General features: G+C 45.6%; 3 protein-coding genes across 9 annotated transcripts; 2 read left to right on the top strand and 1 right to left on the bottom strand.

Moving 5' to 3' along the window:
* Positions 1 to 509: 509 nt before the first annotated feature.
* Positions 510 to 9291, bottom strand: usp21 (ubiquitin specific peptidase 21). Of its 4 annotated transcripts, XR_001478158.2 has the most exons (14): positions 8817 to 9288; positions 8199 to 8583; positions 7126 to 7185; positions 6760 to 6877; positions 6136 to 6247; positions 5234 to 5356; positions 5027 to 5091; positions 4421 to 4524; positions 4095 to 4181; positions 3603 to 3681; positions 2383 to 2490; positions 2060 to 2174; positions 1403 to 1595; positions 510 to 724 (listed from the first exon to the last, which is right to left on the bottom strand). XR_001478158.2 is itself a non-coding variant. In XM_015345173.2 (13 exons), exons 2-12 carry the CDS (start codon positions 8328 to 8330, stop codon positions 1441 to 1443), a joined length of 1143 nt encoding a protein of 380 aa, XP_015200659.1. In that variant the 5' UTR covers positions 8331 to 8583; positions 8817 to 9291; the 3' UTR covers positions 510 to 729; positions 1403 to 1440. The 4 variants fall into 4 exon arrangements, 3 of the variants coding, with proteins under 3 accessions (XP_015200659.1, XP_015199031.1, XP_015197016.1); XM_015345173.2 differs by lacking the exon at positions 2060 to 2174 and having other exon boundaries at positions 510 to 729; positions 8817 to 9291; XM_015343545.2 differs by having other exon boundaries at positions 510 to 1595; positions 8199 to 8529.
* Positions 9292 to 9350: 59 nt separating this feature from the next.
* Positions 9351 to 15416, top strand: lrrc23 (leucine rich repeat containing 23). Of its 2 annotated transcripts, none has more exons than XM_015349523.2 (8): positions 9351 to 9442; positions 11033 to 11227; positions 12074 to 12183; positions 12488 to 12750; positions 13434 to 13564; positions 13872 to 14008; positions 14317 to 14521; positions 14993 to 15416. In XM_015349523.2, the coding sequence occupies exons 2-8, from the start codon at positions 11072 to 11074 to the stop codon at positions 15032 to 15034; spliced, it is 1044 nt and encodes a 347-aa protein (XP_015205009.1). In that variant the 5' UTR covers positions 9351 to 9442; positions 11033 to 11071; the 3' UTR covers positions 15035 to 15416. The 2 variants fall into 2 exon arrangements, with proteins under 2 accessions (XP_015205009.1, XP_015205620.1); XM_015350134.2 differs by lacking the exon at positions 9351 to 9442 and adding an exon at positions 9469 to 9571.
* A 135-nt stretch (positions 15417 to 15551) lies between these two features.
* Positions 15552 to 26678, top strand: LOC107077374 (uncharacterized). 3 transcript variants are annotated; one of them, XM_015347586.2, is made up of 6 exons: positions 15552 to 15672; positions 17067 to 17173; positions 23041 to 23079; positions 23745 to 24038; positions 24826 to 24951; positions 25472 to 26678. In XM_015347586.2, the coding sequence occupies exons 2-6, from the start codon at positions 17146 to 17148 to the stop codon at positions 25732 to 25734; spliced, it is 750 nt and encodes a 249-aa protein (XP_015203072.2). In that variant the 5' UTR covers positions 15552 to 15672; positions 17067 to 17145; the 3' UTR covers positions 25735 to 26678. The 3 variants fall into 3 exon arrangements, with proteins under 3 accessions (XP_015203072.2, XP_069041434.1, XP_069041418.1); XM_069185317.1 differs by lacking the exons at positions 15552 to 15672; positions 17067 to 17173 and adding an exon at positions 19085 to 19908; XM_069185333.1 differs by lacking the exons at positions 15552 to 15672; positions 17067 to 17173; positions 24826 to 24951 and adding an exon at positions 19076 to 19908.
* Positions 26679 to 26798: the final 120 nt, after the last annotated feature.

Consider the following 26798-nt stretch of genomic DNA (forward strand, 5'->3'; position numbering starts at 1 on the left):
CCAGACTTATCTGCCTGCATCTGGGCTGCATGTGTGCTGTATATTAAAGACCAATACCATGCAGCAAACTGACCATTACAGTCACTTCTAAATGACATATTAAACCCCTGAATTTAGAGTCCTTTGGGTGTTAAGTGAAAATAACATCAGTTTCAGAACATTCAGACTTGAACATCCAGGCAACTGTTTTATTATCGGTCTGTGTCTTTCTCTAGATGTCATTATGGATCCCTGCCACGTCTCCTCTGCAGGAGGCGCTGGGCCCAGGGACTGTCAGCACTGCAGCAGGGACCTGACCAGGCCCCAGCCCTGCCTGGGGAGGAGGGAGGAAACCAGAACAGCTGGTGAAGACAGAGGGAGAACATGCAGACTCCACACACACAGGCACCCTAGGCCAGAATCGAACCCAGAACCCTGGGGCTGCAAGAACACAGAGCTGACTGTCGTTCCTTTCTTGAACTGTATCAGTATTAAATATTATACAAGCTACACAAATTTAGTCAACGAAAGAAGTTTTCAAAAATAATTTATTTTCACTGTTAGAAGCTCTAATCTATTTCAGTGACAGCAACCAGTGGTCGTCATGACATGCTCCTGTGTTCAGGTTATCATAACACTACAAAACATAAAACACCTCTTAACCCTGACCTTTCAAATAGGAGCCCTTTGCCTGACAAGCAGAGCTTCTGGAGCCCGAAATCAAGGATGTCATATCACCGAGCATCTGTTCTAATAAAGGAAATAATAACGTTACAGGGAGGAGTCTCAGCATCTGAAAATGAAGTACAATAATTCATAAGCAAGGTCTAAGAAAGCAGCACAGTGTTTCTGATGTAGTGGTTAATTTGTTTCAATGTATTCTCATTTGTTTGGTCAGTGATATGCTGAGAAACATTAAAAACACAACAGATACTATTGGTTCCAAATGGGGATAATTTCTTGCCTTTTAATGGCATGATCTTCCTGTCAGTAACACATTTCAAGCCCAGTACAAGGTGGTGATTCCACGGCTGAGGTTCACATGTTACTACATGATACCAGTAAGCTCTTTCTCCAGTTCATGATGGGCTCAAAGACTCAGGAGCCCCAAATCTTAACAGCACCAGAGGGGAAATATCTCACATGCTAGTATCGATCTACTGTGACCCAGACTTTCCACATCCGACATGAGAGAGAGGTTCTGCTTTTGTAGAGGAAGTGAGATGGAACAGACATCAGAATCTGCTTTGCTTTGCAGGTTATCACTTGGCTTGGCCACAGCCTCTGGAAGAGCTGCTGTTGAGTGTTAGACCCCGGTAGATCAGTGCCAGTGGAATCTCAGACACATTCAGCTGCAAACCCTTCCGGACTATTCCAGCAGTCTGGAATGGCTAAGAGCTCTGTGGACAGCCGGGACACACACCTGGATTCCGGCACGTGGCCAAGTCGTGTTCTCTCACTCTACAGGCTCTGTAGACACACGGCTGGTGGAGAGGTGCCATTCGGCAGCACAGTCGACAGTGCCAGGTCACTGTTTCCGATCACAGCTGTCCATCTCATAGAAGAGGAGGTAGGCTTGGTTGGACTGGAGCTGTGACTCACTGGCTGGACTGACTCTGAAAGGGAGACATGAGGAGGGAGGGAGGAGAGTGACAGAGAGGCGAAATGATGGAGATCGAAACAGGAACAGTCACAGGAAAACAGTGCAATCGTGATATCTCTCGTTTCTTGTGCAAACACCGCAGAGTCCAGCCCATCACAGGCAATCAGTGACTGTGCACCAGTGAAATACTTCAAATGACAAGATTATCAAAATGTCACCAGACCACTGACACAAATTTCCTCTTTCATATAATTTTCCAAGCAGTTTTGTCTTGTAATACACAATGATGTCATACTACTCACCAACAACTACCGTATATGAAGCACATTTGATGTCATTTATTTTTCAATAACTAGCTAAAATATGGTCAGACAAATGCCATGAATGTATAACAGACATCAAGTACCCTACATCTGGGACATGGTTTCTCCTGCTACGTAAAAAAGCTGTATTTGCAGCTGGGAGCTGGAGGCTGACCTGGAGTCATTGTAACAGTACCATCCTGCCTGCTCCAGACAGTAGGCGGTGTAGTGGCCCATGTTCACAGTCCCAGAGTGGTTGCACACAGCGTAGAGATTGTACAGCACGCGTCCTGGGGCACAGAGGGACGGGAAGATACAGGGACAGGGCTGAGAGAGAGTGGTTCTGCCAGGAATGACCGAGTTCTGTCACTAACGTACTAAACGACACTGTTTGGTGCTGAATATCTGTCTGTGGGATTTGACCAGTCCTGGGGGAGCCTGGGCATCTTCACCTGGGCGAGAAATATGTGCCGCGACTGGGCGCGGAAGGCGGAGTACCTGTGCCCTGTGCCCCATACTGCCCCAGGTCCAGATGTCTCAGAGGGAAGGAGACGGACACCGTGCTCTTGCTGATGGAGAACCGTGAGGCAGCGAAGCGCTTGAGATCTGGCACAGGGCCTCTGTTAAGGACTGGAACTCGACTCTCCGTCTGTTTCGCTGACATTATCAGAAGAAACCCAGACTTTACATACGCTTATTGTCCCAGACAGGACATTTTCTTTGCAGGCAGGTAAAAGACACAACACAAAACATTTAACACAGCATGGCCCCACTAACATTTACAGTACGATGAGAAAGAAAATATGTATCTAGGAAAAGATACAATTAATTCTCCTAATTAAGCAGAATAATAGCTGTGGGAATAAAAGATAACTTATTTCTCTTTTATATGAATCTAGGTAGTCTAACTCGATGCCCAGATAGAAGGAGATCAAATTCACTGCTGTTGTGCTTTTTCCAGTCATGGCCCAGGTCTACAAACCGACAAGGCCTGGTCTCTGCAGACTGACACGGCCCTGTCTTTTCATTAGTATAGCACAGCAATTATTGCTCTGCATTTATTTTACTGTGTGAAGATTACAGAGCTCAAAGTGCTCAAAGAAAATTACTGGAACAAAGTACAGGTGAATTTTAGAAGAAAGCTGAAGAGACCTGAACCTGGTTGGGAATGTCAGTCTCTGGGGCGATGGCCCAGAGCTATTCTGCAGTGTTTTAACAAGGGGAAAGTGAGGATGCCCGAGGGTCACAGTCAAAGTCCGGACGTTTGGTCCAGTAGAGAATTTTCACTCATAAAAGTATTCACGGTGAACATTCAAGTTTTGATTTAAGTGTCCACATCATTTGTAATTTAACCAAATGGGACATTATTGGAAGGAGGTGAATACTTTTGTAAGGTGCTATAATTTAAGTTTTCTGATAATCAAATCCTCTCTTCCCCCTGACACACATATTTATACTCCAGCTTTTTTGAGGATTTTCACAGAATCTCTCTTTTCAGAGTTGTTCCAAACTCCTCTCCAGTAAAATTGCATATTGGGTAAAAAGAATCTCACAACAGATATTTTGGAACTTTGCAAAAAATATCAGCAAACCCAAACTGGTTTCAAGGAGCAAGTTGTTTACATGGCAGTGTTGTTTCTGCTTCACTGTATGTCTTGAGTTATGTTCTCAGATCTTATCCCCAGGATAGCCCCACCCCAGCTCTGCCGGAAGGATACGCAGGACGATGATCCTGGGAAACCTCTGGACGCTGAGCTTCTTTGTGCTTTCCGTGCATCTCCCACATCTGTCACACATCTGGAAAGGAACAACAGCCCTGAAGTGCAAACGAGACACTGGAAGACACCTGTGAGCTCCCAGCCTGCCCTGTCACACAGCTGACACCTCACAGTGCTCAAACAGCCAGGACAGGACAGGAGCCCAGTCTGTCCAGCATGTGTTCATCTTCATGACTTTCACAGATACAGACGTTTTCAAGGGCAGATTTGCCTGGATCTAAGACTAATTGAACTTGAGAGTTCTGGCAGTTCATGGACAGAAACAGTTACCTTCCTCTTCTGCTGCTGGCCAATATCACGTTAAAAGCCGCCCAGGTTGAAAGGGCTGACTCCAGCAGGACAGCCAGCACAGGAGCAGAGAAACGGGGTTTGGAAAAGCAGCTGGGAAAGTTCACAGGGACTTGGTCTCCCACCTCACCATCCCACACGTACCGGGGCGTTCTCAGAGTCCAGGGCCTCCTCCTGGGAGAACAGCTCCAGGCAGTCCTTCAGGGACACAATCCCCCCAGAAACACTCCTCTGCAACAACAGCACACAGTGGCTCAGGACCTCCTCTCCGCCAGCTCAGAGACCCTAACTCGCAACAGGAGAGGGTCTCATCTCATCTGAACAGCTCCATCTCGAAGCACCCAAAAAATTCAAGCATAGGGGTAACACAAAGAGCATGGAGAAGTTTAACAAAATGACCCTATGCCATCATACAGAGATGGACAGAGACAGACAGGCCAGCAGGCAGGCAGACAAGTGGACAGTCTTACCTTGGGAATGGGCAGCGAGAGGTCACAGAAGACATCGAAGGTGGTGGACTGGTGACCACACACAGAGCAGCACAAGGAGCTGCGCAACTGGCCAGAGAACAGCTCTGAGAGACAGATGGACACACAGAGGGAGAGGACACAGGGGTAGGTGGACATACAGACAGATAGGACACAGGATCAAGTGGATACACAGACAGATAGGACACAGGGGCAGATGGACACAAAGAGGGAGAGGACACAGGGGCAGGTGGACACACAGACGGAGAGGACACAGGGGCAGATGGACACACAGATGGAGAGGACACAGGGGCAGATGGACACACAGATGGAGAGGACACAGGGGCAGGTAGACAAATGAAATGTAGACAGTGTTTCGGCAGCATGTTTTGATTGCAGCTCTTGTGAAATCTGGCAACCCTAAAACTGTAGCTTTTGAAGGGCTCCTATTGGCTTGTATTATGCTCTACCATTGTTTTAGTCACTACAGATAGGAACTGGTTCTGATCCATTTATACTGGCTCAAGTTATTGCTCAATTCTTGCAAAAACATTGCTGCTCTTGATGCAGACAAAAATGAAAGCAAATGAAACAAAGATACTTACTGACCTACAATCCTGCTGTTGTCTCTCTCCAGGTACCTGTTCCACAGGTGTGCTGCCCTGTCCTCCACTCTGGCAGAGGGAGAGGAGAGAGAGGAGGAGATGGGTGGGGTGAAAGGTTATCACGATTTGGGTTTCTCATGCTTTTTTAAATTGTCTCTGTCTGTAGGCCAGCTCATCTTGCCTCAGCACTACCACTGTGTATTTACAGTACCTGAGCTGCGTGTGTTTGCTCTCTGTGAGCGCAGGGCTGGGCGCACTGCTCGGGGAGTGACGGTTGACCTCAGAGTGGAGTCGGTCCAGTAGGAAGCGAAGGAACTCCTGGGCGTCCTGCTGACTGCCAGCCGCGGAAACAAGCAAGATGCTCAGATTAATGTCAGTGCAGGAAAGCCCAGTCCAGCTGTCTCCTAATAAAACTCACAAAATGTGATCTTCCACGTGCTGTTTTGTCGTCCAGTGTTCCCTAGGTGTGCAGTGCGCTGATCAGCTCCTAGGAAGGGGGCCACTGTCATATTCCCAGCGCTATGAGTCTCGGAAAGCAACGGGACACCTGCTGTCTACAACAGAACATATGCTGTTTGCTTACAGAAGTGAAAGAGAGCAGCCTGGCCAGGCAGTGTTTGCAGGGCAGGGGATGGTGTTAAACGGTGTGTCTCTCCAAGCACATGATGGGCTTGTGTGGCACTTATAATGTATAACTAACATAAGAGTGAATACAGACTTGTCTGGATGTCAGCATCTAAGGATCTCATCCTACCATTTCATGAAGATAAGAGGTCTGGATTGTTTTATATTCCCATAGCCCTTTGTGTAAAGACAGTGAAAACACACTTCCAGGTAGTTTCCACGTCTGTCCTGTGGGTGGTGGTTTAGTGCTGATACTTGGTGGACTGTGTCAGTGTTGGTGAGGACAGACTCAGACTCTCAGACCAGTAGATGTGTTACTGCAGTCAGTGTAGTCCTACACCAGCGTCTGGCCCCTCCGCTCTCTGTGTCTGACACAATCAGTGCCTCATTGTCGCGCTGAGCCAACTCTTTGGCTCTGTGAGCCAAACAAGAAATGTCAGTCACATGTGATGGAGAACCTCTGTGTGTGACATGTTCCTCACTGCTCACCTGTAGGTATTAAAATTAGGCACGGACTCCCTGAACAAGGTGTAGAATCTCCCAGGATGCACTGCAGTTGACCCTTCTGGTGCCCAGAGGTCAGAGAGCACTTGTGAGAAAGCTGCAGCAGACAGGGAGAGCAGATCAGCAGGATGACAGCAATGGTGACTCTGCTATCCACGCCAGCGTGTGACATCAGACCAGTGGTGATATCCCAAAGTGCATTGCTACAGGCTTTATCGTACATTTCTGTTCCACAGATGCAGCTGCTACTGGTGGCACATTCAAAAGAATTGTTTCTCCAAACATTCAAAAATGAAGTCTGTCATTCCTGAAAGACTAACTCTAGCACTTCATGATATTAAATAGTGATTCAGTATAAAAATACTATGAATTTATGCATAGAACTACATTTTGCAGTGAAATGTTAATATATTATAACCATAATCTGAAAGAGATCCATTTACCTATCTGTTTTCTAACAACTTCACCCATTTCAGACTCACAGGGGGGCAGAAAACGTAAACAATAATCTCTCATGATAATGTAAAAAGCCCTCGTCTAGTGTAGCATCTTGTGAATTTCGCCTGGCTCGAATACTGCTGGTCACAGCAGGGCCAGATGTCAAAGTACCGTTCATGAGCTCTGGGGGCTTGCGGGTGCCCATGTCCTGCAGGTACCGCTGTCTCAGGCAGTGATCCCTGAGGGGCAGCGTGTGGGACAGGCACTGCAGCACGGCGTTCAGGAAGCACTGCAGACACACAGAGAGCTGTGGTGAAGGCCTGACACTTGCGCAAGAGAGACAGAGGGACAGGTGGAATGAAGAACAGAAGGAATGAGGTAAATAAAAGAACAAAGATGGAATCACGCACCTGTGCCTCATAGAGTAACACAAAGTAGCTCTAATTAGACAACCAGGGCCTAAAACAACATTTGGTCTGTTGAGACCTGGTCCCAGGTCAGAAAACCCCAGAAAAACCACCAAGGAGATCTACCTACTGTATTCCCAACATTGTGGATTCCAACACGCCCGCTGCCCAGCGTCAGACTGGCTTCCTGCTGCAGGAAGACAGACAGGAAGATGAATCACAGTTACCACCTCCACACCCACTGCCCCTCATCACACCTCCCACTGCCACACCCACTGCCCCTCATCACAGTGTAATAGATGAGTATCTGAGCTGGTTGTGGGTTTGGGTCCCCACTGCAGACACTGCTGTTATGCCATGAGAGAGGTACATTACCCCAGTTGCTCCAGTCTGCCAGGCTGTATGGGTTTCTCCTGCAGTGGGCCAGTGTCCTGTTCTGGGCAGGATTCATGTGTTTCCTGGTCTGTGTTTAACACCACGGGAAGCGGGATGAGCCGATGCAGCTCGGATACAGAAACGACCTCAGTCATTCTGAGCTTAACTGGATCAAAACCCAGTGGCCCCTGTGAGAGCCTGAAAGCTGGGATGCAGATTCCTGCTGCAGGCTGATGTGGAGGTACAGATCAGAGACTCTTCCTTAGCCACAGTCTTTTTTTTTAGAGCCCTGATCTCATTACCGCGCAATAGATCTCAAACTAGAGGTCATGGAGACTCATCCCATTAGCTCCTCAAGGGGAGGGACGTGCATGTGTGTGTCAGAGCGTGCTCGGGCACGTGCACCAGGAAGGACGCTCCAGGGACAGCAGGGCTCGTGCAGTGTGTCAGGTGCCAGCTCCCAGGGATGAGTAGTACCGCTGTTCCCACTGGGCTCTGACTGACTGCTGGTGAAGCGCTTGAGAGCAACCACCACCGATTCAACAGGGAGCCCAGATCAGACCATGACTGACTATACTAGTTGACCACTAGAGCTGGCCAGAACACTGACTGAGCACCGGAGCTGACCACACTGATTGACTTCTGGAGATAACATCATAACACATCACTTTATTAGCCCTATACAATTTCTTGCATTAGGAATTCGTCTTTTCACATATCCCAGCTTGCTCTCCATGAGACACATAGACACACAGGCAGGGAGAGAAGCCTGGGAGATGACCACTTGACTGAACACCGGATCTGACAGTTACAAGGGCTGCTTCTTACCTCGTTATCAGCCACCAGGAGCAGCCCCATGAGAGAGCTGTAGAGAACGGACTGGGAGATGTCCGGCCCCTCCTGCTGCACGGCGCTCTGAGTGGCCAGCGAGCGGCACAGCGCCTGGCACGAGTCCTCCATGACAGCCGCGGCTCTTCGGGCGACTCGGGCGCAGGGGTCCCGTCCGACTGGGGTCCACGACCGGTTTCCACAGACCGAGTCGCTCCGGTCGAGCTCACTTCCAGGCGAAGCGCTCTGTCCGCGACTGAACCTCCCGCAGCCGCTCAGGAGAGGAGATCCGGCGCGTCACTCTCACCGCCGCGGCGGTCTCCTGGACAGTCTGCAGACCCAGCCGGGGCGCCGGTCACTCCGTCGCAAAAGCTTTGCGTTTCTTCTGTTTGTTATGTTATAGGCTGTTTTAAAAACGCTTTTCAAAATAGCTGGCTTGATTTATGTGAGTCGTAGGAGTGTTTGCTTCTTATTGCATTTAATGATTTAGTAAAATAATAACTATAGAGTCGTTTTTGACTGAAATAACAAATAAAATATTAAAGACTGCAGTAAGAAATAAAGTATCAGTATTTTTTTTAATTGAAATATTGCGACAAAGAATTAGGCTCTACTAACCTTATCCGGAGATAGCAGAGATACGAAAATCTGAAGACGAATCCCGTTGGCAAGAGCTCTCTTGGTGTAAATTGGGAATGTCACTACATCTGCAGTTCGTTCTACACGGGATAACACTTGTGCTGTCATCTCTTGTCTTTCACTTGTGTGAATTTAGACGATTAATGTTAATCCCCTTTAATCTCTTCCAGCTCTCTCTCTCCTTTCTCTATATTTAGACACTCTCGCCCACAGTTAGCCCTTGCCGAATAGAGTAGGCATCCTGTATATATTACTGTAATATATATTTTATTACATCACTGGTTAGTTACTTTCCAAAATGCAGAGGGTTTAAAGCTTTTTAGCCGGGGTTTTAACGATTTACCGAAAAACACATCATATACTGTATATCTCTCCCGCCACCCAGAATAAAATCAGTGTAACTAAACTGCGTGGTTTGTTGAGTGAAGAGCAGCGCTCAGGTAATCGCGCTCAGGTGAGTCCCGGCTGGCTCACTCTCACTCATAAGCCCCACCCCTCCGCGTCTCCTCCCACATCATTGGGCAGCAGGCACGCCAAGCCACGCCTCCTCGCCGGTGCGGTCTCCTTGACAACAGCTGTCAACTGTGTTACCCAGCAGCAGGACGGTAGGGAAATCTTTCTTTTTCCTTACAATGTGTCAATACGACAGTAAATAAGTGAGAAAATAATCTCAGCGGTTTCCCTTGAGCTCGGATGAATTCAGAGGTGGTGTCCGGGCAGAGCGTGTTGCAAACGTAAAAACTCGCACTGATTATTTCTCCAAGTAGTTGCGTTTCGTTTCGACAGTAACGCGTTAGTTGCTGCCGGAGTGGATTCGAGCCGGGTCGACTCTGGGCACTGGGCCGGGCTGAGCCGCCGGTACCCGCTCCCCTAGTGTTCTGTCTTGGGCTGAGGAGGACCGGTCTCCCTCAGGACCTGCGAGAGCCAGGGACAAGAGCCGAGTGGGATCAGGAAAAACACATTGTGATTATTTCATGAGGAATCTTCATGACACCCAGGAATCAGTCTGGTTTGCGGATGTTTATGGAGTAATTGTGGATTGAACCCGCTTGGCTGTGGGCTATCCCGCAGGCAGAGAGAGGAGTGCCCCAGCGCAGCACTGTGGAGGAGAGTGTGTGTGTGTGTGATATGTACTGTTTATACAGTATTTGAGAAGTGCCGGTGGGAATGATTATGATTTAGAACAGCTGGGACGAACGAGGCTTGGTTGTGGTCTTCTCTTCTGAGCTTCACTTTATTTTCTTTCCTGGGAATCTCACTGTGCCTACAGTATGTGAGCTGTACAGCAGCACTGCTGAGCGCGCAACAAGCTCGCACAACAACAATGTAAGACGCCTGATTCTCAGTGTGCAATCGACTAAGACACAAGTGCTTCGTGGGTTAAAGGCTTTGTGTGGAGCGAGGAAGTGGCGTCTTCGACCTGAAGGGTTTCCAGTGAGGAGCAGTGTCGGCCGGAGCTGCAGACGAACAAAACGAAGTTCATTTGACTCTGAAAAGCAGAAAGAAAAAAACACTAATTTCAGTTGTCGAATCGTCTTTGGTTTCTCTATCTGTAGTCTGTGAAGCCGGCTTCTTACAATGTTACTGTGTGTCCATACAGCAGATCTGTCTTTATGTTTTGAAAGAAGAAAATAAAAAAACAACACACAAGTAGCTTTATATAAGGAGCTGAGACACAAATAAAGAAAATGAATGAAGTAAGACTAAAAAAGCTGTTACCTGAAACCCTCTAACAGGCCCTTGTTGAGGAATGCTGAGCCCACACCATTCAGTCTGCCCGATGACCACTCAAATGCAACTGGGCTTAATCAGTGAACAAAGCAAGGTGGCCGTAGGGCTAAATCTAGAGTTTAATTATATTTTTTGTGGCTTTTAAACTAATCAATAACAGTTTATTGTATTGCCTCACACCTGAAGAAGGCTCCAAGGCCGAAACGTTGTGTTTTCTTTCTTCTCTTTTCAGAATGGAATAAACCTGTTACTTGTTCCTCTGAAAATCTTTATTATGATGGTAAATTTACCTGTGATTGAAATACGAATTTAATGTCCATCAACAAATGCAGAAATGCAAACAGATTAGCTGTCTGATAAGCTAGTGTACAGTGTATAGCTGCACTGTCCTGGTTTCTTGTTAGAAAGAAAGAGCTGGGAACAGCACAGTCACATGTGTTCCATGAACGCTATCTGTTTTTAAGGTCCTTGTGCAGCTGAGGTGGACACAGAGACAGGAAGTGATGTCGGACCGAGAGGAAGAAGGGGTGGAGGACAAAGTGGAGGTGGCGGAGCCTGGGAACACAGCTTCCATCTTGGACTCGGAGGGAGAGGAGGGTGGCAGAGAGGAAGGGGAAGGACAGGGAGAGGAAGAGGCATTGCTTGAGAAGGAAGAAAAGGTGAAGCTATTGATTTGTCTGAATCTGAATGCTGCATTCCTGCACAGCTAGCCACTGTCATCAATCCCTTGTGTTCCAGACAACAGCCCAGGCCTACAGCCTACCTTTGAGCCAGTGTTGGCTCTGCTGTTTATAGTCACCAGTGAGACCAGCAGACAGCACGTCTGCTGCTGTTTCCCAGCAGGAGCTGAGTTAACTGGTGGATGTTAATCTGCCGGCCTGTGTTTCTGCTGTATTTCCTCTCTTGCAACTGATACCAGATTCTTTGTCCAGAGAGTCAGCAAACTGAGCTGGAGCCATTTTATGTCTTCTAAACTTCTAAATCGTAGCTGTTGTCACAAGGCAAATGTTGGGTAGAAGTTTTGATAGCAACAGCTGAGGCATAGCTGAGTGGAAATAACATACTGGTGCAGTGTTGGAGCAGTTTGAATTTACTGAATCAATTAGAAACAGGGACAGGAACCTCAGGCTACAAGGAATCAATTTCAACATTTACACCCAGATTCAAGAGTACAAGAGCAAAGAGCAAGTACAAGGGTAAAAAATACATGAATCTGTCTGCTGTGATACAAATGGCTGATCAGTTCAAGAAATGTCTGAATGCGATCCTTGGATCAATAAGTTACTAACTACAGAACTGGCCAGATGAGCCGAATAGCCTCCTCTTATTTGTGACCTTTCTTATGTTCTGACTTCATCATAACATTGTTTCTGAACACATAATTCTAAGCATAGTAATCATCGGCTTGCTGTGACACTGGTATAGCATGCGTGCAGCTGTCTTTTATCTGCAGAGCCTCTCCACACCTGCCTGAGCTGTAACAGAGCTGGTTCTCTCTCCCTCAGCTGGAAAGCTGCCCTCTGACATCAGAAATGATCTCCGAAGGCCTGTCCCTGCTGTGTCGCACTGGCAACGGACTGGCACACGCCTTCGTCCGGCTGGAACTCAAGGAACGGTGAGCATTCAGCAGCCTTTGACCACTCAAGCTTCTGGATCCCTTTGTACCACAGGCCCCAAAGCTCATTTTTTGTGGCTGATTGCGCACATGTGCAACAAACACGTCACCGTTTCTTCAAAACAACTCTCCAAGACCCAATACATGTGGAAAAGTCATATCAGGAACCCAACTATATATCCTCAGAGACAGATCTCAGCACCCTGAGTGATGGGAAATGTAGTGTGTGAAGTGAAAGTTGACAGCAACAGTTATAACCATTAAGGATTTGGTGTTGACCTCTGTATTTCTCTCATCTGTCCAGGGGCTTAACAGACCTCAACATATTGTCCAGCTTTGTCCACCTGCGTTTCCTGGACATCTCCTCCAATTACCTGTCTGACCTCTCCCCTCTGGCCTCCCTCTCTCATCTGCTGTGGCTCAAAGCAGATGGAAACCTGCTAGATGGGTTCAAAGGTCAGCCCCTGGGCCAGCTGGAGTACCTGCAGTGGCTGAACTTAGCGTCCAATCGGATCAAAAACACGGAGGGGCTGGGAGGGCCCTCCTTGGAGACCCTCAACCTGACTGGTCAGTCTGACTGCTGTTTGCCACTGCACTTCTGAAACAGTGATTGCTGCTGACTCACAGTTTCATAGGCAGACGGAGCACCTTCACAAAGGGTCATCTCACACAAGAACTACAGCAAAAAAAAAACTACACACTATTGACACCAACCTCTGTTCTAGACATACTGACATTTTTATGAACTCTAGGATCATGTCCTGAAAAACATTGCATTTTCTTATTATTGAACTTTGGACATTATTGTGCTTTCCCAAAGTATGTATAGATAATATATATTAAACAAAACAAACAAATATATATATATTAAACCAACTCCCACGCATGGCTCTTTGCAACAGGCTGAGGGATCTTTGACAGGTGCAGCAGGCTGTGTCATTCTTCACTGCCTGTCTTCAGAGCACAGGAAGAGTGGTGGGAGTTATGACCCTTAGATTTTAGTGTGCAGGTCTGCTTCTCCAGAATGCTAATTGGTGCATCTGTATCACTTCCATTGTGTTTCTGGAGTCTCTTATTGGTGTCATTGTCTACAATATGCATTTTGTGTAATTCTCAAATGTTGTTTTTGATCATATACTTATATTGGTATATAACAATAATATTCCAGAAAAAAAAGGGAAAACAAAGAATGAGTGCCTACTTGCCTAGTGCAATGGCTGACTGTCTCCATTCATTTATTCCATTCCCAGGCAATGGGATTCAGTCAATATCCGGCCTGGACTATGGGCGCCTGGCGAACCTGGTAACCCTGGAGCTCAGAGGGAATCGCCTGGAAACCACAGACGGGATCTACCTGCCCAACCTGCGCAGACTGTACCTGGTGTGACTGCGGGTTGTTCTGCTGAGAATTGTGTGAAGTGCAGCTGTGTCTCATCGCAGCAGAGCACAGACACCACCTAGTGACAGGCCATAGGTGGCAGCTCTAGCAACATGCTTTCACATTTCCTGATTACATGCAAGACATCATAATTCACACGCAATACATCACTTTATTATCACAACGTTATTCCATAACACTCAATAAAATGCCTTCAGAATCTTCATCATGTACCTCAGTGCTAAAATGCACTATGAAGAAGAGCAGCAGTGACAGCACAGTCTGTATTGACTTCTGCTTCCCTTCCCAGGCCCAGAACCTGATCAAGCGTCTTGAAGGGCTGGAGAGGCTGGAGAAACTCACCACTCTGCACCTGAGAGATAATCGCATTGAGTCCCTGGAGGGCTTCAGCGAGGGAATGAAGTCCCTGCAGTATCTCAATATGAGGTGGGGCCTTATCTCCAGCTCACTGGACCTCAGTGATGAGTATACCTGAATGCTGCTCGGGATCTCCTTGGAGTGCTTGCAAGACAGATTGTTTGATGGAAAAAAAAACAACCTTTTTTATCAAAAGTTTGGAACTCAAAGTCAAATTAATCATATTCCTGTTTTATTAGTCCCACAAAATACTTTTAAATAAATCAATTCCAACTGCTAGAGCTGAAAGCTTATATATATTCACGTTCATCAATGCTGGTGTGGAAGGCGGCGGACTGCATTGAAGTGTCTCGGCGTCCCTCTCGTGTCTGTCCCAGGGGAAACCTGGTCTTCTCTCCGCGAGCCCTGCTGTCTCTGGCTCCAGTGGCGGGCAGCCTGCGGGCGCTGGTGCTCTCCGAGAACCCCCTGTCCGAGAGCGAGGACTACCGCATGAGCGTCCTGCTGCGGCTCCCCCTGCTGGAGAGGCTGGACAAGGACGCGGTGACTGCCGAGGAGAGGAGCGAGGTGGCCGAGAGACAGAGGGTAGGTCAGGCGCGGTGCTGTCACGCTCACGTCCCCCTGGGGCGCCGCTCTTCCTGCTTTCATTCAGACTCGCTTTCAGTCGGCTTAAAGAATGCGATAACCGCCCCACTGAAGCACTGCCCTCTCTGGGTCACGTAAAGGATCTGCATTTGATTCGCACCAACACTATGAAACCTTTGGTGTTGCAAAGTCAAGCCAGAGAACTTGGGATGAACAGTGCAACACAGAAGTGTTGGACAAGCTGCACAGCTGCGTTCTGTAAGCTGTTACCCTGGGTTCTATATATGTTTCTAGCTTTATCTATCAAGTGTTGGGCTGGGAGGCGTAAGAGCTTCTGTGCCGGCAGCACATCTCTGGCAGGGGAATGGCGACCACAGCTGGGCAAGGAGTTTCCAGAGTCGCTCCACAGCGAGGGTAGCCCTCGAGCACACGTTTCCATTAGCGTGAGTGTCTGTTATTTGACTCTTTCAGGAATTTGGAGATGAAGAAGTCACGGAGCAAGAAGAGTATTAACTGCCGCGATCAGCCCACATGTTATAGTGTGGGCTAGGAGCAGCCAAGCGGACCAAGCAGACAGAGTGTAAGAAGAGGGAGCACCTCCTCTGACACAGCAACAATCTCTGCAGCTTTCACAAGCACTCGTTATCACCCAGCCTCTCTCTGAACATATCCTCTAATGTTTCATGTGGTTTCACAGACCATCTAACATTCAGTGTGATTTCACATCTAATGCATTGTTTTGCAAGTATTACAAAGAAGCAGCAGGCTACAGTCAGTAATGTTTTATCTTTTTATTGCTTTTGTTACTTTTCAAGAAAATGAATAAAGAAAAATATACATAAAAGATGATGTAATCTGATATTGATTCTTGCTTTTATATTGCTTCTTGCTGTACTAAAACATTTTTAAAAAATAAAAAATTGAAGGAAAGTGTCATGTGATGGAAGCAATCCTGCCAATATCTTCAGTCTAGTTTTTACTTTTGGCAGACTGGAGAACAGCGTACAGTACCTTATACCCAGGGTCCGTCAGACCTTGCGGCTTTAATGGAGCTGTGCTCCTCTGTTCCGGTGCTGGATTGACAGAGACTGGAAGGCATTGCAGACATTCGGATTGTGAAGGGATTGAAAACATTGACACCAAGGATTCAGGTGAAGGTGGGAGGAACCCTGGGTTAGCGTTAGTCATGAGCACTGAATCAGATACATGCAGGGCATACAGTTTATGATGTGCTTAGATTTTTTGAAGGCTTTGAATAAAGTCATTAGCAATTCTCGATCTGCAGGCACTAGGTATTTAGGGAAATACACATGTTTGGACTCAGAACCAATTATTAAATAGAGAACAACATATATTAATAAGGGGTGAAAACTCAGATTGGGGTGACAGAATTAGTGGAGTATCACAAGGATCTGTATTATGACCACTGCTCTTCCCACTTAAGATCAGTGATCTAGATTCTGGTACAGGTATTTAACTCGTGAAGTTTGCAGATGATACCAAATTAGGAAGATTAGCGAACACTACAGAAGCAGATTTAGAATTCAAATTCAAAACAATTAAAATTCAAGAGTGGCCAAACACCTCTCAGATGATGATTATTGTAGGCGATGGCAGGCTTTTTCATGCAGATAGTTAAAACATAAATTATGAGCTTACAAACAAGAGGAGAACATTTGGCCCTCTACAGCAGCTACAGTAAGTGATCCAAGGATGTCATCCAGCCACTTCCTGAAAGGCGCCAGTGTACTGGCCTCAGCAACATGGTTGGGCAGATTCCCTCTGCTCTCTTTCAGGGGTTCTTGTGGCAAAAGACTGTGATCTCCTCTGTTCCTCTTGTGTTTCCACATCTAGCCACACTGCTATTTGTAACAGCAGAGTCATTCAAAGAGAAGACATAACAGGATGTGCATGTCAACGCACAGAGGACAGCCAGCACTAGAGAGCTCCAGTCTGCAGTCTTTAGTCTGCAGCCACTGTCCACAGCCCTCCTGCACAGCTCCCTCATGCACTGGCTAGATTGGTCTCTTCAAGCAATTCGAGTTTCAGCTTGATTCACTGTACATTGCGCTAAAGTGTGCACTTGTCTCTGAAGGCAAATATATTACTGCAATATTCCACACATTTCAAATATATACATGCTACAAATTGGTTTGTGTCAAGGTGGTATAGTGTGCCACATTTGTTTGTTTTTTTCATTCTTTATTTTTCCAATAAAAAAAATCTATTCCTAACAGAAACTCCTCTCTGTGGTTGGTTGGAGTTACAAAACATAGAAATATTTCTCTTTTCTTCAACAGAAGATATAATTTCCTTCCTGGTGTTTAGCCATTTTACAGCTGAAACTTCCCTTTTGTGTTTTATCTAATGCCTGATATTCTTCTCAGTATTCTGCCTCCTAAAGCCCTTATTTCTCAAGGAGAAAAAATGGGGGGGGGAGGGGGTTATATTTGCTCGTGACTGTTTGAAACATTCTGAGCTTAAAAAAGAGGAACTTGACTTACTGACTCCTGTTGTCATCTGTCATTTCTGATCACCACATCAGTGCTGCAGCGGCAGAGGCTAGTCGAGTTGTGAAGCTATCTGGCAGAACAAGACTCTTTCCTGTCCCTGGAAGTATAGCCATGCTGTTTGCTGTCCTGCTCCTGATCGGTGAGGCTGGCTGTGCGTCTCTTCGATGTCGGCTGGTTCTTTCTTTTTGTTCTCTTCCTTTTAATGTATTTTACTCCTGTTTCTCCCTGTCTTATTTTATTTTTCCCATTTTCTGCATCTCTTTATTCTTTATTTTTTCACAAGTCTATAAAGAAGAGCCTCTTGTCCTCTGTTTTAAATGCACTTCCATGAAGCCTCAACCTGTGCCATCTGGTTCATATTTCACCGATGGTTTTGTAGATGTTCATAGGATTGATGTTTGTCAATGTCTTTGAGGATTGTAAATACTAAAATCCCATCCCCTTACAGTCTTCTCTGTTCATAAAGACAAAAGGTTTGAGCATTTTTTGCCATGTTCATGATGTTTAACATGCCTGATTTTGAATTCTGTTTTAACTATATATTTTAATATGTCTGCCTTGATTATTGTCTAAGAGTAAATCTTTCTCATAGGTAGCCTCTTCTAGTTCAGTGGTTCAGATATTACATTTCTAGTTTATGTTTCAGATATCTGCATGTAGCCTTTTCTTTAAGTCATCTGCCAAGATATGCCAGTCCTGGATTTTGTATTAATATCTTTGAAGCTTCTATGGTTGCTAATCCAATTCATTTGACTCATTTACTTACTTCACCAGGATGTAGATCACAGGTCTTAAGTAGGAAGGGCAGTGGTCCTGGTGCAAAAGCCTGAGCAGCTCTGATGACATCACTCTCATGGGTCACTCTGTAGGAGTGCAAGCAGTCTCATAAGAGATCACTGCAGTTTTAGAAAGACCCCTGGAGAACTGAGCACAGAGGCATCACTGTTCTCCCTAACATGGCCAGCCTCCTGTGACAGGACAAAGGACATTTTTGGAAAGAATGTACAGTATGTTTTAGCACAGAAAGAATATTTCTGATGGTAGAAATGCAGACCTTGCCTGTCTAGTTGTCAAACATCTCCCATGACAGGTGTGTTGGCCTAAAGGAACCGTGTGCACCTGAATTCCTCAGCTCCCATGGATCTCTCAGAAGAGTTCATTTGGATCTGAGCTGCTCGGAAGTAGAGTTGAGAGGAATGGGAGGTCCTACCTCACACTTCTGAACTTTTGCCAGTAATGTCACTGTTTTCCTGTCCTCATATTTCTGCCTTTATTGTGCTTTATCATGGTTTCCTGTGGTTCGTGTCATGCTCTGCTATAACTGCAATACTTTTCTGTGCCCCTGCTGATAGTCTTCAGCGACGGCAGTGTTTGAATTGATCTCAGCACAATGCCAAGTACAGGTCTGCAAGCTGAGACCCGCAATGGAGAATAACACATCGGAGTCTGTGCTTGGGCAGAAATAAATCCATTGGAATAGGATAGCAAGATGAAGTAGTTAGCTTTGACATTAATGATCTTGCTAGCGTTCTCACACTTCCGTGAGAAACTACTTTTTCAGATATAAAGCCACAACCTCTTGATTAGTGGTTAAACAAGTCTTTGTCTGTTCTGCTTTTTGGAGAGAGAATTCTTTATTGGCTTTCAATGAAAGAATACAAAAATAAGAAATTTCTCATTTAGAGAGTTGGAATTGATTACAAAACTATAAAAGCCTGTTCTTGTAGCATGGAGCTTCTGAAGGGAAATCGTATGCGAGCTCTTGAAAGATCTATTTCTGTTTCTAAAGTGCGATTGGAAACTGTTATCTGGCTGGGATTTTTTACATTGAGAGAACACCGTAAAAATGCAAACATCTTCTCTAGAAACAAGTAACAGGTTTATTCCATGCTGAAGAGAGAAGAAAGGAAACAATGTTTCGACTGTGGAGTCTTCTTCGGTGTGAAGGCTCAATGAAAGAAACACCGAAAAAGACTCCACAGCCGAAACATTGTGTTTCCTTTCTTCTCTTTTCAGCATGGAATAAACCTTTTACTTGTTCCTTTGCAGCCTACACATACTGACGCAGCTCCCTACTTGAGCTAAATCTTTCCTAGGATCTTTCTATTTGCATTTGGTAAGTAGGACTAAACTAAAGGATCATCTGTAAGATCCTGTGGATGGAGAAAGTTAGGTCTTGTTCTTTGACTAAAGCAACAGTTGTAATGGTCACAGTTAAGTTTCGGTTTAGATTTTCGAAGATAAAAATGAGATATTTAAATCAGAGGATGTTGTGCCAAAACTGTACTTTGCACTAGTAAAATATAATTTAATTCAGGTAGTCACAATGATACAAAAAAATATATTGCGTCTCTGGAATCAATCAAAAGCCCCCAGACACACCCTTGGACTTTACTTCTCTGGCGGATTAAAAAAAATGGAATCTTTTAAGTCTTGCACAGAAAGGTTACAAAATATCCAATTCAAATTTTAGAAATCCTCAAAGACACTGACATCGTCAACAATAAAATGGACAGTGAATCGTGATCTGGCTGCATGTAAGTACACATTCCTCCAGCCCTGGGGTCCCTGCACTGGCTCTTGTCAGGTTTCGTGTCGACTTCAAAATCCTCCTGCTCACCTATAAGGCTCTGCATGGCTTGGCACCCCAGTCCCTGTCTGAGTTGCTATCGTCATACTCTCCACCTCTCAACCTTCATGTAACGAACAGTTCTTTCCGGACCCTATGCGGACGACACAATAGTGACGAAGTGGGGAAACACTAGGGAAACGTCATGCAGGAAAACGGGGCTGAAGACAAGGAGGCGTGTCCAAGGTGTGGCCGAGGCGAACAATCCGAGAGAGTAGTCCTTTGGGAATATCCAAAACACAAGGGTAAGTCCAAAACCAGAAGATCCATCAGAAGAAGGAGTTAAAAACCACGAAGGCCGGGTCGGAACCGGCGGACGGGGAACAGGAACGGGAACGGGAACGGGAACAGAGGTTAAAACCCAGTTAAAGTCCAGGTCCCGGACTCGCACGATATGGAAATCAGATGCAGAGCCCAGATGAGCGTCAGCGCCTGGCTTTTAAGGGGGAACGGGAATAGGGATCAGGTGCAAACAATGGGAGGGAACGAGGAAGAGCTGGAGCTCCCTTAAGAGGAGGGGTTAGCGATCGTGACACTTCGCTCATCTGACTCTCTGCTCCCTGTTCCCCAAACCCATCTACACACTGTGGGTGACAGGGCCTCCTCCTGCTGCGCCCCTAAACTCTGGATATCAGAGAGTCACCTTCCCCCAGCTCCTTCAAATCCAGACTCAAAACCTTATTCTTCAGAAAGGCTTTTGTTAATAGGAAACTCTTATTTTTAATTGTAGTAACACTATCTCTTCTACTTATAATTTTTATTTATTTTCTTACCGTGAAACACTTTCAGAAGCTATTGGTATTTTATTATTATTGCTATAGCTATTGCTAAATGATTATTATTATCACTCAGAGGGGACAGGGCAGTGGGAGACTAGAACAAGCTACCTGTCCTTATTGTCTGTCACGTTCCACATCCCTCCTCTAGAGGGCGCTCCTACCCTTTTCTGTTATTAGGTTCTATTATTTCCCGGTGTGTCTCGTTTGTATTTCGGGTTTAAAAGCCCAGCGTCTCCGCAGTTCGTGGCTCAGCTTTGGAAGACGGACATCTGAAGGCCCGCCTGCCACCAGGCTTGGAGGAAGCCCAAGGGCACAGGCCTTCATCCCAGACGTCCTGACCTCTGAGCCCGGGGCTCGGAGCACCTGGTCCTGTCATGCGTTTATCTCTCAGTGTTCCTGGTCTTGGTTGCCCTTCCCGGGGATTGTAATTGTCCTCGTCTCGGATGGATCTCCCGGCTCCTGGATAACGGAGTGTGCCCTGACTACCTCTATGGGACTTCCCTGGATTTGGTTGCCTTGGCGTTTCCCCCCCGAGCACCAGATCACTGCGTTCACTGCCCCCTGTCTGTCAGCCCGTCCTGACCCTGCTGTGTCTTGCCCTGATGTCCTTCTCCAGACTCTCCCATACGGTCTTATTACACACTTTGTGGGAGTCTGACCCGGCTCCCATGACATCATCGAAGTGCCCTGGCTTCTCTGAAACAGCTGGACGAGATCACTGAGCGTTCTTCTATTTACAATCACATGAGCTAAATGGGCTGAACGGTCTCCTCACATTTTCAAACTTTCTTATACTTCTTATGAAACTGGATTTTAAGTGTACAGGTAGACAGTGTGTAACAACAGACTGAACATCCTGCCAATCCCGGGCCATATTTCTAAAGTGAAAAAAAGATATTTTCCAAATTTTTCACGCATTTTTTGAGGCTCAAAAAGACAGGATTTCTAACTATGGCTGACATATGAATAGGAGAGCTGTGAAGATTCCTGTGCAGCTCCTGAGCTTTTTCAGCTGACATTTTCTATCCACCAGTAAAAGTTCTGTTCTGTCACAATGTACGGTAGCTTCAGGGAATTTGATGTCAGCCAGAGTTTGATGTCACGCAAACAAGAGATAAGTGATGGAGGGGGGAGACCAGTGAGGGGAGAAGTTTTAACATAAATCTATGCAGAGTATCATCTACAGTACATACAAGTGAAGCTGAAGACCATGCTTGCTTGCTAAGAGAAACCATATAAAAATACAAAGCAAAGGGCCCAAGACTGAACCCTGAAGCACACCGTGATTAACTGGGCCATGGGGGATTTATGAGGACCAAGGGAGACAAAATGTTGCCTGTCAATCAGATAAGAGCAGAAGCAGTTAAAGACAACACCGACAATAGACAAGAATGTCTGCAAGCATTTGAGAAAAATTGAACAATTTACTGTATAGAAGCCTTGCTAAGATCAGGGACCAAAAGAATACTTATATGCACAGAGTAAAGTGTAAAAACTAAATAATTCACAACCCTGACAAGAGTAGTGCTACACTTAGAGTAAAACTGAACTGGAATGGTTCAAACAGATCATTAACTATCATCTGAGTCACACTTTCTAAGATATTAGATAGATATGGTCAATAGAAAATGGTCTATAGTTCATAATTATTTCAGAATCCAAACCAAGTTTCTTTAATATAGGAGTGATTGATACAGTCCTGCTGTTGATGATGTTGACAGTTTAAGGGCAGATGTCATGGAGGCACTCTTTCAGTAAAGAGGTAGGGATGGGATTTAAGCAACAAATGTTTTTTTTGCAGCTGTTAGTAGGTTTTGCAAGTTGACCTCAATTAACTAAACTAAATTCAGAAAATTCTGGTACAGAGGGAAATTCAATGGAATAGCCAGGGCTCAAACAGTTGTCCAAATTCTGTACAAAGTTGAGGCTTGATTCAGGTAATTATAGATCTATAGCATCAATCTTTGACTGAAAGAATTGCAAAAACTTTAGAGGTCAGAAGTAAAAGAAAGCAGAGTTGTGAGGGCATGTAGTGAGCTTTTTAACAACAGAGAAGAGCACTGTATGATTTCCTAGTCCAGAGCTGATTGTATCTGATATACAGGAGGATCTGGCAGAAGTCAGAGCAGCTGTGTAGACCTGCAGGTGTTCATTAGAAGCCTGAGTGTGAACCACTGGGCCAGATGTTTTGCTTAAGTGCTCCAGATGCCATGTGGTTAGTTTCAAAGAGAAGTTCAGATGTGAACCATGGAGAGGAAACTGAGCGAGTTTTAAGGGGTAGGAAGTTTATCCAAAGTAGGTTTAGAATTAGAGAAATCAGAGTGGTTTTAAAACAGATTGTGCAATGCGCAATGGTACAAAGCTTCACAGGATGCATGCAGTAGACAATACATCATATGAAGAGGGTTGGCATAGTGTTGCAGACAGTGTAGAAGAATTTAGGTTGAGACAGACTGAAGCAGGCCCACTTTGCCATGTGTCCTGAAAACACAGATTGTACTGAGTGCTAACTGAACTGGTAAGAGCTGTATTCACTGTGTGTTTGTTTCCCAGACGCTTTAAAATGAATAAATTACATTTTGTTTCATTTTCACACAGGTGATCTCTGTGACATTTGGAAAGTACCTACAGTCCAGGGTAGAGTAATTTCTTAATTCTTACCTACTCTTTTTTTAAAATAAAAATGTGTTATCTACATGGCTATTTTGAAGTGATTTTAGGCAGAATTACTGGAAATAAAGATATATATTTCCTTGTCAGGTTAAAACACACAGCCTTCACTCAGAAGCTAAAATGCAGAATGCTGAGTTTTTCCAATAGTGACTGAGGAGCAATGAATTGGCCACCTGTGGAACTACATGGTTAAGAAGAGTAATGAGACAAGCTTTGACATTGTGTGATACTGTAGTACACTACAGTCATTGATCACATCTTGTATGACACTGTGTGATACTGTAGGGCACTGCAGTCATCAATCACGTCCTGTATGACACTGTCTGATACTGTAGGACACTGCAGTCATTGATCACGTCCTGTATAACACTGTGTGATACTGTAGGACACTGCAGTCATTGATCACGTCCTGTGTGACACTGTGTGATACTGTAGGACACTGCAGTCATTGATCACGTCCTGTGTGACACTGTGTGATACTGTAGGACACTGCAGTCATTGATCACGTCCTGTGTGACACTGTGTGATACTGCAGGGAACTGCAGTCATTGATCATGTGTCTGGCCTGCCGAGAGGTTTTCCAGGGGCTTGTGGACATACCGCATGTGGATTTGTGCTCTCTCTCCCAGCGGAGCTACAGAGGCCCAACATCTCCATCAGCGGTCCTGTGGGAAGGGTGACCTGGGGGCAGAACTTTTCCATCAGCTGCTCCGCGGTGCCCCAGCTCACAAACAGCACCTTCCGCCTCGTTCTGCCCGACGGAACCAGGACCACATCTCAGCCAGCTGTCAACCACACGGCTATCTTCCCCCGTCTTGCTGCGCGTCTCTCAGACCAGGGGAGCTACAGCTGCCTCTACGAGGTTGTTGGCATTAATCGCACCTTTAACGAATCAAGCAGCCCGTTCAGTGTGATGATAAAAGGTAAGGAAACGATCTGAGGGGATCACAGGTTCCCCGGGGGGTCATGTGCACTGCTGTGTAGCGTCTTGAGGAAGGTCTTCACAAGCACTGCCTGATATTCCTGAAACAACTGCTGTCATTGTAATAATGTCTCTACTTAAAAACTCTACTTCAGGATATGTTAATGTAATGACAATATGTGCAATTGAAAGTATTTATTGTAACTTGACATAGGAAGGAAAATTATGTAAAATCTAGATTATCGCATGAAATATCTGTGAAGCAGATCCAGAACTAAGGAATACAGAGACCTTTTGGTCTCTCCTCTGAACAGCTGTTTCTGTGTTTCCTCTTATTCTAAATCTGTAACTAGTCTCCCACTGATGTTGATAATGTGATCATTTTGCTGCACAAGTGTGTGTTTATTTTGTGTTCTTTTGGCTAGAGATTACTTCATGGAGAAACTGGCAACATCTGCTCAGTTCAGGCCAGATCACACCAGACTATAAACACTAAAAACTGTTATACGTCAACAGTTTGCAGTGTTCTGCTGTGTTCAGTGGGCTGTGATATAATTACGGGCAGTGTTCTGCTGTGTTCAGTGGACTGTGATATAATTACAGGGCAGTGTTCTGCTGTGTTCAGTGGATTGTGACACAATTACAGGACAGTGTTCTGCCGTGTTCAGTGAACTGTGATATAATGACAGAGCAGTGCTCAGGAACAGTATAGACACTCTAGAAGGAATTATTTTAGGTGGGTGAGGATCAACAAAACAGTGATGGGTTTGTGTGTGGTTTGATTGCAGAGTCAGTTCCTCTCATCACTGTTGTGTCAACAGCAGGGGGTGCTGTGTTACTCATCATCCTGTGCATCATCATCTTCATATCCTGTAAAAGGAAGAAGACCAGGGAGAGCCGCAGGAGCGAGCCAGGTGGGAAGCAGGCTGTACAGGGGGGGCCCGAAGGTGGGGCGTGAGCACCTGTAGAGCCGCACTGTGACACTGATCATGAAAAGGGCTCTTACAGGGCCCCATCTGAGCCCACATTTAGAAGACATATCAGATGCTACTGCATCATTACTACTGTAGTTCATTACAGTACATCCTCTACAATTTAATGGAAGTCTGTCTGTTCTATACCCCTGGTAATCATTCAGAACAGCTTATTACTTATCTGGGTTAGGTTAGGGGATTGAGCTTGAGATGCAGTTGTTCTCTCCCCACTTCTGCTTTCTCTGTTGTAACTGATTGCCCTGTCCCGGTAGCATAAGGATGAAGTAGAGCTGCAGTAAATTAGAATTTGATCAGTATTTTATTGGATATGATCCCAGTGCGTGATCCCCCATGTGGGATCAACATAAACAGGTCAGAATTCCACAGGTTTCATTCTGCATCCCGTTGCCCCCTGCCCTCTCTCTCTGCGGCCTTCATCACTGTGCCTGTCCTTCCACAGCCAAGATGACAGCGAGTGCCAGCCAGAGGCAAGACGACTTGGACTCCTGCGGGACTGGGCCAGACTACGAGAACCAGACGGCCGAGTACGACAGCGCCAGCTATGTCAACATGGAGTGTGCTGTTGAGAACGACAGCGACGCTGATTACATCAACACTGAGACCTTCGACCCGTCCCGGCCAGGGGCAGGAGACAGTGACAGCCAGCCCGATTACGAGAACTTCTCTCAGGCTGGTGCTGGGCAGGGCACAAGTAGAATGTGAGCAAATTCAGGACCTTCTTCTGTAAAGGGGAGGCTATTTTCACAGTGAGACATCCGAGTTCATCATCTTGTCCCATTGGCTTGTAGTGAAAGTGGGTTTATAGACAGGGGCCTCAGCATTTAGTTCTTGTTTGATCGCTATGGACAATAGCAAATGTCTGCAGCAGAAAGAAATATTTTTAAAAAACTGTAACAAGCCGTTGTTCTACTCCTTTAAAAACAACTATGCACGACAGACTATGCACAGAACAAGCTAACTCTCTAATATCTCACTGAGCCAAGGGCGGAGCATTTCTGATCTCTCTGGATCCTTGTATAAGCTGTTACCTCCACACTGCTCAGTCAGGTTTACTGCAATCATAAACAAGGCTCTTAACTTTGTCTAAGCAAAACAGATATAGGTGACCTCAGTTAATGTGGCACTTTATGGTACACGAACGCAAGGTATTCTGCTGTTACAATAACATACTGCTTTCATCACAGTTGTTTATGAAGAAGGACATGATGCTCAAGCCAGATGCCCAGAATGTGGTAAAACAGGATGTACAGACAGCATGAAGTTTAGTTCAGCAGTGCCTGGAATGGAATTTAATTTGGGTAACAACTAGAATAACCTTGATAACAGACCTGTATTAAAGTTGCTAACTAATGAAGGCATGTCGATACCTAAAAAATAATACTGTTTCCAACTTTTGTGAAAGAGTATTGCACATACAGTACATGCTCGATTAATGGACCCTCAAAGATCTCCACAGCCTTTGAGATGAAAACCAGCTTCCTCATCACAGGCATTTGGAAGATCACGGAAGAAATGTACAGTATTTGCTCTCATGAGCACTATACAGTAATAATATGGTTATGTGGAAATCAGAATCACATTTTTCTCTTAGATTTTGAATTTCTGCCGTTTCTGAAAAAAGAATTATTAAAAAGGTTTGATTTAAAGATACTATTCCTGTGTTGTATCTGCAGCACAATGTGGTTGGTACGTTTGGCTCTTAGCTGAAGGCATCCCAGAGGTCTATGTCCTGACCAACCAGAAAGCCCCAGACTGCTGCCAAGTAT

This window comes from Lepisosteus oculatus, chromosome 2 (assembly GCF_040954835.1).
Source record: "Lepisosteus oculatus isolate fLepOcu1 chromosome 2, fLepOcu1.hap2, whole genome shotgun sequence".
NCBI classification, from domain to species: Eukaryota; Metazoa; Chordata; class Actinopteri; order Semionotiformes; family Lepisosteidae; genus Lepisosteus; species Lepisosteus oculatus.

Excerpts from the sequence above, each read along its gene's own strand:
- usp21 (XM_015343545.2), bottom strand. The coding sequence starts at position 8,330 with ATGGAGGACTCGTGCCAGGCGCTGTGCCGCTCGCTGGCCACTCAGAGC. Across the intron at positions 6,248-6,759 it reads GCCCCCAGAGCTCATGAACG|CTTTCTCACAAGTGCTCTCT; the intron begins GTACTTTGACAT and ends TGTCTGCTGCAG. Across the intron at positions 4,182-4,420 it reads TCTCGCTGCCCATTCCCAAG|AGGAGTGTTTCTGGGGGGAT; the intron begins GTAAGACTGTCC and ends CTGTTGTTGCAG.
- lrrc23 (XM_015349523.2), top strand. The coding sequence starts at position 11,072 with ATGTCGGACCGAGAGGAAGAAGGGGTGGAGGACAAAGTGGAGGTGGCG. Across the intron at positions 14,009-14,316 it reads CTGCAGTATCTCAATATGAG|GGGAAACCTGGTCTTCTCTC; the intron begins GTGGGGCCTTAT and ends TGTCTGTCCCAG. Across the intron at positions 14,522-14,992 it reads AGGTGGCCGAGAGACAGAGG|GAATTTGGAGATGAAGAAGT; the intron begins GTAGGTCAGGCG and ends TGACTCTTTCAG.
- LOC107077374 (XM_069185317.1), top strand. The coding sequence starts at position 19,809 with ATGCAGGAAAACGGGGCTGAAGACAAGGAGGCGTGTCCAAGGTGTGGC. Across the intron at positions 24,039-24,825 it reads GTTCAGTGTGATGATAAAAG|AGTCAGTTCCTCTCATCACT; the intron begins GTAAGGAAACGA and ends GTTTGATTGCAG. Across the intron at positions 24,952-25,471 it reads GAGCCGCAGGAGCGAGCCAG|CCAAGATGACAGCGAGTGCC; the intron begins GTGGGAAGCAGG and ends GTCCTTCCACAG.